This window comes from Phytophthora cinnamomi (assembly GCF_018691715.1).
Source record: "Phytophthora cinnamomi strain GKB4 chromosome Unknown Contig127, whole genome shotgun sequence".
Taxonomy (NCBI): domain Eukaryota; phylum Oomycota; class Peronosporomycetes; order Peronosporales; family Peronosporaceae; genus Phytophthora; species Phytophthora cinnamomi.
In genome coordinates, this window is record NW_027151060.1 from 783,460 (window position 1) to 801,000 (window position 17,541).

General features: G+C 54.6%; 3 protein-coding genes across 3 annotated transcripts; all 3 read left to right on the forward strand.

Annotated features, from left to right (window-relative positions):
• Nucleotides 1-13,569: 13,569 nt before the first annotated feature.
• IUM83_07231 (serine/threonine-protein kinase drkB) lies at nt 13,570-14,076 on the forward strand (the record flags this gene model as incomplete). Its single annotated transcript, XM_067931508.1, has 1 exon — nt 13,570-14,076. The coding sequence occupies one exon, from the start codon at nt 13,570-13,572 to the stop codon at nt 14,074-14,076; it is 507 nt and encodes a 168-aa protein (XP_067780274.1).
• A 905-nt stretch (nt 14,077-14,981) lies between these two features.
• On the forward strand, nt 14,982-15,458 carry IUM83_07232 (serine/threonine-protein kinase drkB; the record flags this gene model as incomplete). The annotated part of the gene is made up of 1 exon (XM_067931509.1): nt 14,982-15,458. One exon carries the CDS (start codon nt 14,982-14,984, stop codon nt 15,456-15,458), a length of 477 nt encoding a protein of 158 aa, XP_067780304.1.
• Nucleotides 15,459-16,654: 1,196 nt separating this feature from the next.
• On the forward strand, nt 16,655-17,272 carry IUM83_07233 (uncharacterized protein; the record flags this gene model as incomplete). The annotated part of the gene is made up of 1 exon (XM_067931510.1): nt 16,655-17,272. The coding sequence occupies one exon, from the start codon at nt 16,655-16,657 to the stop codon at nt 17,270-17,272; it is 618 nt and encodes a 205-aa protein (XP_067780322.1).
• Nucleotides 17,273-17,541: the final 269 nt, after the last annotated feature.

Genomic DNA, 17,541 nt, shown 5'->3' on the forward strand with positions numbered 1-17,541 from the left:
TGCTGCTGCCATCCCGTTAATGCAGTGGAAAACGAAGCAATTCCTGCACGTCCGATCTGTGAACGAAAGTTGGTCAGTACATACATAACATAATAGATGTAAAATTCCAGCTATTATTCTGGGGAAGATACAATACCTGATTTTCTTCCAGGTCGAGAGTCTGCAGCGCTGGTACGTCATCCATGACAAAGGCAAGGCTAGCAGCTCCACTGTCTCCAATCATATTACCTGCCAACGAGAGAACTTCCACTTTCATACTTGGTAATGCGTTCCCGAATGTAAATGCTGCCTCATCCGTCAACCCGTTTGAGCGTAGATATAGCTTCGTAACATACTTCGCAAAATCAGATTGAAGTATCTGCACGACATTAGCATCGGTGAGACCGGTGCATGACATGTCCAGTACATGCAACTGATCACGGCCTTTTCCATCCAGGACGTCTATGAGAGGACGTATCCAGTCAGACAATGGACTTTTATCACTCAACGGATTGAGCGATAGATCGAGTTGTGTCAAGCTGGGGCATCGCGCAAGAAATACTGTTACTGCTTCAAGCCCTCGGGCTGAAAATCTAAGGAAGTAGCACGCAAAAAAGATCAATAATGAATCAACAAATCAGTATATCGATACTTCGAACGCACTGGTTGTTGGCTAGATTCAGTGTTATCAACGTTGGCCATGCTGCGCCTCGCAAGTCAGGCGTCCAATTCAGCCAGAAATGATCATCCAGCCCGTTGAACGAGAGATCAAGGATAGTCAATGAAGTAGAGACGGCGGGAAACGAGATGAACAGGAAGAACTCAACTCCAAACTCCATTGAAAGTTGCTGCTCTGACAGCAGGATCCGTCTCGGTGCTTGAACAGCAGGAACCTTTGACGCTCGACGAGAGTTCCGCGGCTGCATCAGAAATCTCGCGGCATCCTGAATCTGGCCCACACTTGTTAGCTGTGCTGCTGAAGCGGCCGCCATATGGGTAAGTACTGCTAGCGTGATGAAGAGTCGCTCGGCAAATTGGGTGTGGGCCAAATTGCAAGTTAAGCTGAATGAAGCCACGCGAATGAGAAGCTAAAGTCGGCTCCTAGTTCACGAAACATAGCTGTGAGAAATACAACGATGCTCGCGTAAATAACGACATTTGATCGCCTACCATTGTGCTCAAGCGAGTTCTGGATGGTGTAGCAAATCCACAAGAATAAGTTGGACTGAACCATGCGCCAGCTACGGTCAAGTACAAACGAAAGCAACTGTAGCATTGAGATGCGAAGCATCCGCTGGATGAAGAACCCGATCACAAACAGTGAAAGGAGTTCAATGAACCCAAACGCGACGATTCTGCCGAGATTGTCTGCCAAACCATTCTTACTAAATGACTGGATTTGTGGATAATAGTCGTGGTTGGGCAGATAGTACATGGCAGTAGTGTAGATACCTAAACAACAGGTGAGTATGCGCTCCAGAGGTATGGCAATTAAATTCAACTACTCACTGTAAATGTACGGCACGATCACTTCCGTGTATTCGACCAGAATAACGAATTCCGTCGTGAAGAGCACTCGTGCACTTTGATCTAGAAAGCGCCGACGCTCCTTGGGCGAGAAAATGCTCTCGAGAGACTTGGGGACTTGGGCTAGCTGCAGGGGTTCAGTTTTAGTTTCAGGTGCAGTAACAACTGTTGACGACGACAGGTCAACAGGGAGAACTTGTCTGCTGGTGGATAGCAAGCTAGGTTGGGAAGGAACCGCCACGGAGGGTGTACTAGGACCACTCCAACGCTTTACAACCATGGCAGAAGAGCTATATTGACGCTGTGCTAGAAGGGTTTTTGCGTGAGGGTCCTCCTCGATAATCTGCAGAGCGATTTCGATAAAACTGGCAAATTTCAGTGGATGTCCTGCGGGTATCTTGCGCCGTAGACGGAGAACATCCCGCACAAGATCGCTTATGTCAGAAATCGATACCCAACCTAGTAATGCATCCAATGCCACCATTTCCATCATTGTAGTAATGGATTGCGAGTTTTGCATTGAGCTAGATACGTAGAGTGCGTTGAAGACGTCAACGTTGAAAATCATGATCTGCGGCGTCAAATCGTATTTGTCCCCGAGACAATAGCCGATCCAGTTTTAGCAATAATCTTTATGACAGGAAGCAACATGACGTAGAATTTTTGGTTTGACGGCTCCACACTGACAAATCCATACAAGTACGCTGGGTAGACGAACGTCAGCAGCACTTGACAAATCAATACCACGATCGACCTCAGCAAGTCTTTGAACAACACTAAATCTCGCCTCAGTATTCTCCCGAAAAACAATACAAAACACACGACGAGGACCACAAACCACACCGGGATGCCAACAACAAGCGCGAATGGCAATGGAAACCCAATAATGCTCGACATCATCGTCATAAATGCTACAGCTCCTCCACTGGAGATAAGCGGCATGGCAACTACTTGAATAGAATTGATATGCAGCCCCGGAACGCTTATTCGAAACTGTTCCAAGATAACCCGTGTCATCAGTGCAATCGTCAGAAAGTCTCGAGCCCAGAACAAGTAGTTGGCCCTGGATCCGTCATCAGGTGGGGCCAACGGGGCACAGTCTATGAGCGTTAATACCAACAGGCACGGAAATGGCGATACCGCACAAATGAGAACTGCTCGTGTTGTTGACGTCGCTTGACTGTACTTCATCAAAGTTTCCATCCTATCGGGAGAGTAGTGTCCACGCAGCTCCGCTTGAAACGTAGATGTAAACTTGCGCATGCGGCGCCAAATGACACGAGTTTCCTGCCTCATATCTGTGAGGGCCAGCTTCGTTTTCTCAAGTGAGAGGTGACGAGGCGAATAACTAATGTCGTACTTGGAAGCTAGTGAGTCAGAACACAAGGGCTAAAACACCTCTTACGACTTGATACTGGAAAGCGAAAATAGCTCACATCCTGGGATGGCCATTCCAATGACTGCTTCTAAAACTCGAAACCCTCAAAGTTCAATCCGACTGACCAAGAAAATAAATGCGAGGTTTGAAGCGCTTGTGCAATGGCGTGTTCGACGTGTGGTTGTATCTCCAAGTGGAACTCCATGGTAGCTACTCCATCTATCGCATGAGGCTCTTAAACAAATACACGAGTTCGACTTCGGTTCTTCGCGCCAGCATGTTCTTGGCTATGGCACCATTTCCGTGCGTTATTATCCTCACGCTAATCGACTGCGTGCCACTGGCTCCGACGGAGAAAGGTTCCCAAGCGAACTATTTGTTTTGGGGTCGGAATTATCTGACAATTTCACTCATGACACGCGCCATTCTCGAGCAGCTTCATCTCACTGTTCCAAGCTTGGAGTTCACGACACTGCGAACGTTCAGTATTTCCGCTATCCCGAGCGCTGGTGCTGTGGCCTTTATGCTGAGGATGACGAGCTTACTTGGATTTCCATTGCCATTTACTCTCGTGGCTGGGATTCCAGTGTGGTTTGTTGGGCTTGTAATATGCTTTGGAATATTCTTTGGCGAGAAATTAAGGCGAGAAGCGGCATTACGCAAGGAATTACTCAGCTACATAGTCGTAATTGCTTGCCAAGTGGTGCTGACGTTTATTTATCCTGCTTATCTCTACGGCTTCCGATCGATAAGTTCAACTGCACAAACCTTTTACGTGCTGCTACTCCCAATTATCAAAATTGCCACGAAGAATTGGATTAGCTTCTTTCTTGGTGCCAAAGATGACCTCAAGCCGCAGGTTGTCATTCTCAACATCGAGGTTTTCAACGCACTCTATGTGGCAAGTTCAATGCAAAATGCTACATCGATCACAACAACCTTGGCACTTATGCTCGTCGATTTTGTGCTCGCATGGATATCTATCAAGGACGTAAACCACTTTCTAAGCGATATTACGTCGCTGCTCCTCAAGATTCCGACGGATCACCCACTGAAATCGGCAAACTTTGTCGAAATTGCTCTTCAAATGCTGGATGAAGACGCTCAACTGAAAAGAGATGTATCTCTTCGCTATTTTTCAGTTCGATCTCATAACCCCGATGCAGCTAGTGGCAGGGGGGTGAAAGTGCATCTTGACCCGACCTCTGAAGAAGTAGAGACAACTTTCAAGTCTACCCGCCAGATGTTCCCAACAATAGCAATACTAGCAAAGTATCCCTCGACTCCGTTTTTAAAAACAGCTGCTGTAGCGCCGACCAAGCCGCAAATATCCAAGCCTCTTCGGGCAATCTTTACGACGAAGCAGCGGATGGAATATGTTCAGAGGACGGCTCAAGTGTTGTTCACAACTGAGTTTATTGTCCTGATTGAATTCACCGAAGTTATCATCCCCTTCATATACAGTAAGCTGTATCCATCCCGTTGAAGGTTCCGCCTAATACTAGTGGTGCTTCTGAAAATGTAGGCATTTATACGATCGCGATGTTCCAACTACCAAATCGAGTCTTCTATCCACAGATCCGGGCGTTAAATCGCACGTCACTCTCCTCAATGCTCGGTAATATCGCGATTTATGGCCTCATGGAACTCCTGTCATTCATAGCTATGAGCGTTATATTAAAGAAAAAGCTTGGGGTCTCGACACTACATCAGCTCGCCTTCGTACTGGACCGTGAATGGCGAATGGTGCAATCAAATCTGTTTTTGTGGATATGCTACACGATTCAAAACTCGTTGGACCACAACGGTATGTGTACGAGCGACAGTTGCACCACGATTCGTTGTTGCTATGGTCAGTGATCTAACTACGATATCTTGCACGATGGAACAGGAGCCGATTTCAGTTGGCAATTTAGTTGGCTCAAAAAGGTGGAAAATTACGATTGAGAATATCAATATCAATACTGCGATTGACGTGGTATCAGTCCACCCCCATAACGGACGGACCAGTACATTAAACTTCACAACTGAGCAAATTCGACTGGAAAAAATAACTGTACTGATGTGAGTAGCGTAATTGAGTTGTAGTTTACCCCAATCAAATTTAAGTTTATTAGCACCTCGAGTTTGCTTCAATTTCTGTTTCGGATTCAGCGATCTGCCCTGGCCTGTATAGCAAACACGACGACGAAGTTAAGTCGTACACCCGGGGAGACATCGGTCGTGGGCCTGCTGGGGACGAATGGGGTCGCACTGGTCGTTGTGGGGCAGCAACTGTGCTACCAGGTGTCCTTACTTCCGATTCATGCAAACTCCGGATGTACACAGAATCGGGGAATGGCATTGACCCTTGCAATGCGCCAATAGAAGAGTGAATCAAGTGGAATGGTCGGGGCCCCGCAGACCTAACAAGCCGATTCTGCGTTTGAGAGGGAGAATTTAAGGTGTTAGCGCTTCGGTTGGCACACATGAGAACAGCAAAATGTTTCTTACTGGTAGGTGGTAACTTTCATTGTATGAAGAGTGTCCAGCGGGTGGTTCGCCGCTGCACCCAGAGCTGCTTGGAGGACGCATGACCCCGCCCGTTTTTGGTGTGACCACAGCTGGAAAGGTTGACGTCGGAATCTGTTGCGTTTGAGGCAATCGATTCAAGTTCACCTTAGTCGATGGATACAATGGCCGGTTACTTGTTGGGCTTCGCCGAGGGGAGCCCCCTTGACTTGGAAGGAGGATCTCCCTTAGCTCGATCGTCGACTTCCCTTTCCTACTCAGATTATCGAGAAGCGCAGCTACTCCATGAATAAGCTGCCATAACGCAACAAACATTGTGAGTATCCAAGCAAAAGCTATCATACAATTCGAAAAATTACTTGTGCTTCAGCCTTTTTGAGATGTCTACACGAGAGATCTTGAGCAGCCATGGCAGTCTCTACAGCAACTTTATGGTGCTCAGCCATCTTAGCCATTACGACACAAACGCCGATAATATTGCAGCTCGTGGGGCGGAGGGTTCCATCAGGATGGATTCTCGTCCTTCTGTCCGCAACAAACTTAATCTGGAAAAGAAATGGACATCCACCGTTAGTTTGGCCCTATCGCGCAGTAACATATCGTACAGAGACCACAACACCCAAATACCTGCTCAAGCCGCTGCTCGCACATCAGATACAAGATACGGGATACCAAAAGTTGCCACCGGGTGACGGCTACTCGCTCTTTAGCCGCAGTTCTGTGGTTGACCAAATACCTGAGTTGGCAAATAATCTCAGGATCACGTCTTATGTCATTGGAGGTGTTCACCACAGGCTGGCCCGCTATCTGAAGCGTCAGCGCATTTTCATCACATTCTGACGCAGGAGCATATTGAGATTCAGAACCCTTCCAGTCGAACGACGTATCGTTTGGCGTGGTCATAACAGGATGACCAGTGTTAGCATCCTCACTGTTGTTATCAGGGTCCGAATTCGGTTTCTTTTCCTGTGTAACATCCAACTCAGAGGTTTCGGACGTCCACTTTTCGACCCTAAGACCGATCTTAGTTAGCGAGAACCCACCGCCTTCCAGGATCTCCTGGACAAGTGTTTTTCTGTGGTACGATTCAGAAGCTCGTTCGTCGGTAGTGGGTAATTCGTCTCGTGTACCTTCGGTATCTAAGTTGACCTTCACCTTCGATACTGAAGGCAGGCAGTCCAGACTGGCTCGGGTAGGACTTCGAGCACAGTTTAGTTTGCCGTCGATAACTTCTCCGCCAGTTTTCTTCAGCTGACGACTAGATTTTAGGGACTTTAAACCAGCCGAACTTTTCTTTGGGGAGTTTCCTGCACTTCGCGTGGGTACTGGTGAACCTCCATCTTTTCCACTTTGGTTGCTCGATCGCGTGGCATTCGGCTCCAACTTCGCGAGATCTATAGCTGTACGCCGAGCAGAACGTGGGCGCAATGCACTACCCAGGTGACTTGTCACCAAGTCGCGGGCAAGTTGTTGCTTAACTGACGTCATCCCAGCGTATATAGTCTCGAGCTCCAGTAAAACACTGCTGACGAGTTCTCGTTCCGCGTCTGTCAGTGTTGATGGAGCAGGCACTTTTACGTCCGGATCCGACCGAGAAACTTGTGCGTGTTTCAGTAGCTCGTTTGAAATCTGTAAGAGCCTCTTCTTGTGCTCTTCACACATCGAGCAGGTTCTCGAGGACAGCGAGTTTCCGGAATCATCTTGACTGTGTGTCTCTTGCAACTGTTTCCTGTAAATCTGCCGCTCTGTTTCAAGGGCCTTGTTCGTGTTTTGCAGCTTTTCGCACTCTAGCTTCCAGAACTCGAGCTCGGCAAAGTTTCGCTTGCGCAAAGTACATAGCTCCTCGGACATATGGCCCAAATGAGTAGTTAGCGTCAGCAAACGGTCAGTCTGCAACGCCGACGAGCGTTGTGATGCCCTGCGTAGCTTCAAAATATCGGCTTGTGCTGTAGACAGTGCCTTGAACAAGTCACGAGGATGGGATGCCATACTGACGACGAGGTTTCCCTGGGAAATGCTGTTGGTCCGTCCTCGCTTCTCGTCCTCCTCCGCGATCTCCGCTTCCGCCTTTTTCAGCAGTCCCTGCTGCATTTCGTATTCCTTTCGTACGCGGACGATGTCTTCAGCGTATCGTTGAGCTAACGCTTCCATACGCTTGACCTCATTCGGTTCGTTGCACTGTTCCTTTGTATTCGTGTGTAGCAATGCGCCACTATCGGCATCTTTTTCCTGGTCTTCATCACTGTCATCACTCTCTTCATCGTGCTCAGCTTCGTCCATTGGAGGCAAAGAAGTCGCACTGGGTTGCTTTATGACCGGTGGTTGAGGTGCTTTCTTCGAAAACTTCTTCATCAAGAGCTTAACGGCCGCTTGACGCTCTTCAATTTTGCTGTTGCGAGTCTTGAGCGAGAATGCCAGCGAGGATTTTAACATCGCTAGCTCTTCAGCGTGTGTTTCCTTCTCTTTCTGAAGCGCACGTTGCAAACTCGCTGTACGTGCTTGAGCTACATCGAGAGCTCTCCTACTCTCAGCCAAGCCTTCATCCTTAACTGCGAGCGTGCTCTTTAGCTCGACGATCAAATGGTCGTACTGTGTATTGCGTCGTTTTTGGCGAGATCGGGAAGTATCAGTTGCGAGTGCATCTTGCCCGTAAGCTGAGTGCATGATCTCATCGAGATCAAGCCCTTCCTCCTCGCCCAAGTCCGTTTGGAGACAACTATCCATCGCGCTAGACTTTATCAGCTCCGCCTGCTGAATCTTCTCCTGCAACTGCGAACTTTGCATATGCGATAACTGGAGTTGTCCCTCCAGCGTTAATGCCTTAGTGTTAGCTTTATCCAGTTGCGTCTTCAACTCCAGCACTTGCTCCAACGTCTTGCGCAGGTATGAATCCGTATCATTAGTGCCAGCATCTCCTTTGTCAGCATGAACATACCCGATGCCATTGCAGGCTTTACACGGAATCAACCGACCAAGGTCGGTGAATGTCGAGCGTCTTCTACCAAGCTGAGGGGCAATGGGTTCTTGTCCCCTTTTGGGTGCAGGCTCTTCTTCGATGGATGAAGGCTGGAGGCAGCTGTCAAGCTGTGCTAGTGCGGCCTCCAACCCTCTTGAAACTCGACTCTTGCCACCCCGACGAGCGCTTTGCTCTACTGCAGCCCAAAGGATGTCGTTGTTCAGAAGCTCCACGAGGGAGTCGCCAATTTCTTCCCAATTGCTTTGATACGAGCACACGGCATCCGCGATACGCTGGCGCTCTGCGATGGCATTCTGAGGTTTCAAAAACCAAGGCGCCGACTCAGTCGCTCGATATGTCGAGTTCTCCTGCGCCAACCGTGCGATTTGAGCACGAAGTCCTTCACACTCCGTGTTGGCTTCTTTCGCTCTCTGCTCCCATTTCTCCTTCTCTCGGTGCAGCGCTTGTACGTTGGCATTTCCAGGTACCCAGCCACAACCAGGAGCTTTACCCTGATCGGGCTCGTTGTTGCTTTGGGTATTCTCCGGTGTCGGGACGTGCTGCTTCCCAGCCAAAACGGTGGCGATTGCCTCGTTCAACGCAGACAATGCTCCAGGCTCTGTCCCCTGCTTGCTCACAATGTCGCGCAGCATGAGCAGTTGTCTGTACTGCTCCTTGCGTAATGCGTTGTTCTCGGCCACGCGACGATCGACTTTGGCTTTCAGATGCACAACCTGCTTTTCCCACTCCTCGATCTGCAGCGTCAGCTGGGCCAAACGTTGCTGTTGGTTTTGAGTTACGAGATCTCTGGCATGCATCTCCTGTTGGACGCACTCGTGGATAGTGTTGACTATGGCCGTCTCACGTTCCTGCATGACCGGAGCCAGCACTGTGTCGAAAAATACACGCAGCTCGGTATTGATGGCTTCCGCTGCTTCATCTTCTCGAATTTTGCGCTCCAGGTCATCTCGATGCTTCTCAGGATCATGCCCGAGGACCACCAGCATTGAAGATGCCCATGCGGGCGACCGAATGCGCCTGCAGAGTTCGGCAAATGCCTCGGCGTAGGGCGAGTGTGTGGCCTCTTCAGCGCTCAGGACAATCTGTGGCGTCACAAAACGCGTTTTCCCGGTTGCAACCAGCAACGGCTCTGTCTGCGTCTGCTTCTCGTCTTTCGGCGAGGGCCCATTGACCTCCATACTCGTGTAGGCGCGGCGTCCACTCGAACGCTGTCCGACATGAACATCATGGCGCTGTTCTTCGACTTGCATGACGCTGTTGGAAAGCTGACACAACACTCTCGTCAGTTGCTAACCGAAATAAACGTGGCTGGCATTGGTCTGTAAGACAGCCATGCTACTAGTAGATGCTCAATGACGCTGAGCAACGTATCTTTTCAAGCCTATCTACCCCCCCCCTGGATTGCGATGGTTCTCGGAGGAAGGCACGCCGTCTGCGCGCTTGCAGCTCCGACGGCGAGATGAATGCACGGCTCCTGTGGGCTGTCCCCATTTGACAGACCGTGTCAAACCGCACGCGCAGCCAACAGCGGAAGGCGCGGCACGCTCGCCACGCTCCCAATCGCCCCTGAAGGCCTTGGGCTCGCTCAACGAACGCGCACCGCGAGCCCCAGCACTCGACATCCGGGGCCCACCCGCGAGAAGAGCCACCCGAACAACGCACGTGCCTGGCTGCCTGTGACAGCCTTGTCGACAATCCGACGGGGCCTGGCGGGATCTTATCCTGCTGCAATGCTCGGCTCGAGGATACATGTAGCACAAAGCTCTGAGCAAGTCCGGCCGCCGCTGCTGCGGGTGCATGTACTGTAACCATGGTAATAATAGATGTACCATGGTAATAATAGATGTACATATCGCCAGCGCTGGGCCGGGCGATTGGCGAACGTGCGGCCGTCAGCGCTGACCTGGCCCGACCGACGGCAACGAGCCGCGAATCTCTCGCCGACGGCGGCGAATCTGCTCGTGCCCGACACCACCCGCTTGTTACCTCTATGATATGGTCGGTCGCGTGGTTGGTCGGGCGGTGAAAAACGCGCATCCCAAGTTCAACGGCTCGTCTATTTCTCCCACAATAGACGCGGCGCGGTTAGGGATTCAGTTGTACCAGAACAGCGGTACACGCCAGAGAGCCTCTGGTTGAAGTTCAAGCCGCAATTCTGCGCAATGTCCTCAGGGACGTCCTCCTCTGCCGGATCGTGTTGATCTACAGTATTTCAACGCCCGCGACGCCGCCAGTGGTTGCCTTTTGAAGATCCCTTGCGGCTCGCCGGTGGGGCGCTGCGCCGAAACAACAGAGTCGAGCGCTCGTTGCGCAGCGGGTGAGCTTTTTTTCCTGTTTGAAGTTACCCCCTGCAGGAGAGGGTCGGTCGGTGCTTCTCAACACCATGCGATGGTGGTTCGGGCAGTCTTCGTCGGGCACCCGCGGCGGCGGTGCCACGATTGGCCGTCTCCGTGACGTGGCCTGGGGCAGCTCGACTATTTGACGTTGAGGCACCTCCACGTTATGGTTCGCACCTCCACGTAGACCGTCGAGGCTACTGGAGACAGCTCGTAGTATACACGAAGCGATCGACCACGGCGTTCCAACTTAGGAAAAGGCAGTCGTTCGAGCAAGCAGCGTGCAATCGCGTTCGTGAAGTACGAAGCTCCGCCTGCTGCTGATGAACGTCCGCAGCTGATTGGAAAACTTCGACATACACAAGGCGGGGTGGTGTGAAAAGTGTATGGCATGCCTGCGTTTGACTCAAGGTTAGGTTCTTATGGCGCGTGCCGTGGTGGGGTTTCTCTTGCCGCTGTTACCGCCTCGCTTCTTGAAGTTAAAGTACGGAAAGCTGCGAAACACGAACAATGCTCTTGACAGGTTTACCGTTTGTGTGTCATCGCCCTCTCAATGTATGAAATGCCACAAGAAGAGGCTCTTGAAAACTTAAACGGTCGTTTATTGCAAGCGCAAAATTCTCAATCAGACCCAGAGGTAGAGGTACATATGCTGTCCGTGTTGAGTGGCTTGGAACGGAAACTCGTCAGCACCGTTCTGATTGAGTTGCACACTATTCACGCTTGGATGATCTCAGTTAAACAACAACTTGCACGTGACTTGGCGGTAGCGGCCGCGTTCTGCTCGGCGTACATACATGTAATTTGCTCAGAATGGATACCCGATGCCACACAAACTGTAGTGGGTTTTAGCGAGAAAACACACACACTGGTAAGGAAGCTGGGGCTTCGTTGCGAACCCTAAGCACATTATGAGTATTATTGCACGTGTTCCCTAATGACCCTCCACTGCCAGGCACGGCCTGTTGGCGTGGAGGTGGTTTCCTAACTGTCAGCTCAACATCGCATCCGTTGCGATGCTCAGTGAGTAGATCTGTGCTTCGTCTGAACGAAACCCCACTACACAAACGATGAATTTGATTTGGGTCAAGTTAAATATCGCCCTACTTTCACGTAAAGCGTAATACACACTACACCACGCCAAGCTTCGCTTGCGCAAGTTACACAGCTCCTCGAACTTCTCCAACCCACATCGTGTATGTCGAAGTTTTCCAATCAGCTGCGGACGTTCATCAGCAGCAGGCGGAGCTTCGTACTTCACGAACGCGATTGCACGCTGCTTGCTCGAACGACTGCCTTTTCCTAAGTTGGAACGCCGTGGTCGATCGCTTCGTGTATACTACGAGCTGTCTCCAGTAGCCTCGACGGTCTACGTGGAGGTGCGAACCATAACGTGGAGGTGCCTCAACGTCAAATAGTCGAGCTGCCCCAGGCCACGTCACGGAGACGGCCAATCGTGGCACCGCCGCCGCGGGTGCCCGACGAAGACTGCCCGAACCACCATCGCATGGTGTTGAGAAGCACCGACCGACCCTCTCCTGCAGGGGGTAACTTCAAACAGGAAAAAAAGCTCACCCGCTGCGCAACGAGCGCTCGACTCTGTTGTTTCGGCGCAGCGCCCCACCGGCGAGCCGCAAGGGATCTTCAAAAGGCAACCACTGGCGGCGTCGCGGGCGTTGAAATACTGTAGATCAACACGATCCGGCAGAGGAGGACGTCCCTGAGGACAATTGCGCAGAATTGCGGCTTGAACTTCAACCAGAGGCTCTCTGGCGTGTACCGCTGTTCTGGTACAACTGAATCCCTAACCGCGCCGCGTCTATTGTGGGAGAAATAGACGAGCCGTTGAACTTGGGATGCGCGTTTTTCACCGCCCGACCAACCACGCGACCGACCATATCATAGAGGTAACAAGCGGGTGGTGTCGGGCACGAGCAGATTCGCCGCCGTCGGCGAGAGATTCGCGGCTCGTTGCCGTCGGTCGGGCCAGGTCAGCGCTGACGGCCGCACGTTCGCCAATCGCCCGGCCCAGCGCTGGCGATATGTACATCTATTATTACCATGGTACATCTATTATTACCATGGTTACAGTACATGCACCCGCAGCAGCGGCGGCCGGACTTGCTCAGAGCTTTGTGCTACATGTATCCTCGAGCCGAGCATTGCAGCAGGATAAGATCCCGCTCGGCCCCGTCGGATTGTCGACAAGGCTGTCACAGGCAGCCAGGCACGTGCGTTGTTCGGGTGGCTCTTCTCGCGGGTGGGCCCCGGATGTCGAGTGCTGGGGCTCGCGGTGCGCGTTCGTTGAGCGAGCCCAAGGCCTTCAGGGGCGATTGGGAGCGTGGCGAGCGTGCCGCGCCTTCCCGCTGTTGGCTGCGCGTGCGGTTTGACACAGTCTGTCAAATAGGGCAGGAGCGCCGTCGGAGCTACGAAGTCCTTGGGCAACAACAGCCTTGCGGTGGCTTTGACCAGCAGAGGCATTGGCTGCCCAGCCTGGGCTCCTGGGGATTGTCGGGTGCTGGCCTGTTCGTCTCATGCGATTCGTGACGGGCGAGGCTGGCGTGTTGCAGCGTGTCTTTTTGCGGGGCCCTTGCGGCCAATCGCGTGGCGCGCGACCGCCGGCAGGGCTATACTGGGGCCGAGTCAGCCGTATCTTTGCCGCTTGGTCGCGGATTGGGCCGCAATTTGCGCCCGTGCGCGTGCCTGCTGGCGACGAAAATACTGCTGGCAGCGCGGCGCCGCTTGCACCACAAGCGCGGCGGCGGCGGAGAGACGGGCTCGATGATGGCGGCGGCGCTGGAGCGCTGTAGACGCTCACAATCGAATCTGCCACCCACCGCGCAAGCGCACCCGCCACCAGCATGCAAGAGTTCTCCGAGTGGATGACCACGCTGCAGAAGCTGCCGCAGCACAGCCCCGCGTCCTCGTACGCCGAGACCGACAGCGCCGACTCGGACAGCGACGACAGCGGCTGCACCGACTGCCGGTGCGGCCTCGAGCCCAAGCGCAAGCTCGCCGCGCAGCGCACGGCGCCCATCAGCATCCCCACGTCCGGCCGGCGGCAGCCGCACCCTCACCTGTGCGCGAGCGTCGTCGAGAGCCCGGACCTGTCCTACCACGCCGACATGCGCCTGCTTCGTGCCGGCCGCTACCTGCACGAGCACGACGACGGCGTGGACTCGGAGCAGGACGAGCTGGACGAGGACGACCCGGCCTTCTACGGCAACCTGGCCTTCTTCCGCTCGCAGTGCGGCGCCCAGCCCCGCGTGGTGCGTCGCAGCGCGCTCCCGCTCAAGGCAGCCGCGGCCCCGACCTCCCCGACGGGCGTCGACGACGGCGACGAAGACATCTTCGCCATGGAGCTGTAAGGCCCGCACCCGTAGTAACGCAGGATAGTCTATTTATTCAGCCCCGCGAGGGCCTCTAAGGCACGCAAAGCGCGCCGTAACTTATCCACCATCGAACATTATCGCCCCGAACCTTGCAGTTGAAGCTTTGCCTTGCCTGCGCTTGCCTGTGAATCTTATCTTTGTCTCGTTGTAGCAACGGCGGCAGTCGTCATCGGGCGATGATGATGACATCCAGTCGGTCGCTCGCTCGCTCGTCGTCGAGACAGCAGCGAGCCGCCGGCGGCAGCGCTAGCGTGCGCACCAGGACAGCGGGGCGCATGCTGCAAGCCGAGCCGTGATCCGTCGGGCTGCGTGTTCCTCGCGCGAGGTTGCAGTTTGGTTGCAGTTGCCTGTACCTGTACCGGTATCGTGGTACCGCCCGAATCTCGGTACATTCTGGAAGAGATTCGTTTGACAAAGAGCCTCGAGTTGCTGGTGGAGAGACCTCGCTGTGAGTTTATGCATCTACCTATCGCCGGCCGCCCGCCCGCGCACGCGCTCGCCGCTGGCCGGCCATAAACAGCGGCGTCACCGAGCCCCACGAGGCCGGGCTTCTTTTTACCGGACGCGCGCCCCCGTCACCCCCGCCGCGGCCAGCAGATTCGGGCTCGGCCGTGCGCGCGCGGCGCGGATTCAGCCAATCGCGCGAGATTTGACCACTTTGGGCCAATGGGCGGGCGCCTCCTGCGCGCGTGCGCTTCCATCGGCCAGCTGGCGCCGCTTGGGCTCGCCGCCCGGCGCTGTCACCCACGCCAGCCGAGACTGCAAGCGCGGCCGCGGCACCGAGCCGGCCTCAGTCCGCAATTGTCGAAGCCCCGCGCACGCCCGCCCGTCCGCACTGTGACTGGCATCCGCCCACCCACCCACCCGACCAGCCAGCCAGCATGCCGCTCGCCCAGACCCAGAGCCTGCCCGCGTGGGCGCCCATGAAGCCCTGCAAGCCCGCCGTCGACGACGAGGACCCGCTGTACCTGTCGGGCGAGGAGACCGACTGCGACTCGGAGCGCGGCAGCGACACCCTCAGCCGCGAGGACCAGCAGCTCATGGCCAGCTTCATCCGCCTGCAGCGCGAGCGCGCGCACAAGCAGCTCTTCCACAAGGAGGTCTCCCGCCCGGCCGTCGCCGCCCCGCGCACTTCGCCCGTGCTGATCCCCGCGCAGACGCGCAAGTACGTCGCCACCTCCACGAAGCGGTGGTTGTGGGACGAAGACGAGGAGGAGGAGGACGACGCCGACCAGTGCCCGTGCTGCGCACACCCGCAAAAGCAGCAGCAGCAGAGCGAGAGCTGGCAGGCCACCTCCCACGCCGCTGCGGCCACCGACGCCGCGGCCAGCGACCTCATCTTCGACCTCGAGCTCTAGGCTGCGCCCCCGCCCCACAGGATAGTTTATTATGTATGTAGCGCTCCACTACTATAAAAAAGAGAAGCCCGCGTAGTGTACGAAGTAGTAATAAGTATGTGCAGAATGAATGCCAACACGTTACCAGTGTACCAATTCAACCCTCTCGATGCCTTTTGCCTTTGTGAGTGGAGTTGAGTTGAACCCGGCTGACTCAAGCTTAGCGCATCCCTCTCCTCCATTTAACAGCAGCAGTGGTCCCGCCGGCCATACCGGTGCTGGAGCCCCGAGCAGCGTGGCGCGGAGCAGCCCCAACTCCAAGCTCCAAGCTCCGAGCTCCGCCGTCACCGAAGATCGGCATGAGGGATCGGGCTCCAGTCGGATATGCGACGCGACGCAGGCGATCGCAATCCACATCGCAGGATACTCGGGGGCGAACATCATCATCATGGACACTTGTCGCGGGGAGGCTGCAGTTAGCGAACCCGAAGTCTGCTCTCGAGCCTCTGCAATCAGCGGCGCTCAATATCGCAGCATAAAACCTGACGACCGAAAGATTTGAACGGGGCAAGAGCCTTGCCGACTTGCAAGTTGCCTTTTGAACAGTTTGCGCAAGCCGCGGCCCTTCAAGGTAAGGCTTGACGACGACGTCAAGTTGACGTACAGTCTATTCGGTACAGCGTCCGTTATCGCAGTGCCACTTGCCGTGCACCTCGCGAACGACGAATGCGGGAGCGATCCAGCGATCGGGAAGCTCGCAATCCAGTGCCGCACGGATACGCCGCCGCTTCTTGCTGAGTCCTGCCCCAGCCAGAGGCGCTCGCAGCCACAGGAGGGCATTCAGAGACCAGCCGAGTGCGCGCATGCCGCGCGGGGCGATTACGCGCGCGCCATCGAGCTTCGTGCACTCGTTCGGCGCCCTTGTCCGTCCGTGTGCATGGCATTGAGTCACCACCGAGACGGGAGCGTGGCTGGCGGTCACGGGCCGAGGGCGAGCGCGAGCTCGTGCCAGCCGCACGCCACTCGCATTCCTGCAGTTTTGACCGCGTATCCAAAAGATAGGAATATTTAGTGTGTCACACACGACCTCTCTTTTATGTTTTTTTCACCAATGGCATGCCGCGCGAGCATTACCGCGGTCGGACAGCAAAGGGGGCCACGGTGGTGGGCGGCAGAGCTCACCTGCGACCTCGTAGGGACCCGCCGCGCTCCGTGACATGGATCCGCTCGTCGCCGCTGCGATAGGCGTCGCGCTCTTCGCAGCCATCGCCACCGCGTTCGTGTTCGCCGTCCGCAGACGAGCAGCCACGGCGGCCGAGGCCGACAGCAGCGACGACGAGACGTCGGGGCCGCTGAGCGTCAACGTCGTGGCCGACCACGACGAGCAGGACTCGCTGCTGCCCAAGTTCGCGGGGCTGCTGCGGTCGCCGTGGCACAGCGTCAGCGCGGGACGGAAGGAGCAGCAGAAGCAGCATCCTCAGGTCATGCGGCCAGTCCGCAAGGGCTCCCGCTCCATGTCGCTGACCATGCCACTGCCGCTGCCGCTCCGCAAGAAGCGGAAGGCCGCGGAGGTGCCAGTCAAGAAGGTGCACGTGCCGTACTTCTTCCCGCTGCTGGACGAGACCGCAGAGTGGTGGCAGACCCAGCAACCTGCCGCTGAGCCCCAGCCGACACCGGAAGAGGAGCCCGCCGATGAGAGCGGCAAGGTAGCTTGCAATCCGGGCAAGGAAGTCACGCACGCACAAGGAGCATCGTCATCCAAGTCAATGCCTCCCCAGCAACACTTCGCTGCGGGTGAGGTAGCGGCTACTCCGATGGAAGTTGAAGGGAGGTAAATTGCGCAGCACACCGCTGGGCTAGTAGAGCACGATGCGAATGACGCCGGCCTGTGCAGATAGAAGAACAGAACAGTACGCTAGACTTTGTAAATACACCGCACGAAGGACGCACGTCCAATAACTTCTAACCATCTCGGCTTAACTGAGCCCCAACTTGTCCAGCACAGCATACGGAGCAGGTTGAAGCTGAAGCTGCCTGCCCATCTTTTACGGGACGGAGCCTTCTTTCAAACGCGCACACTATTTCTCGACCAATGGGAGCGGCG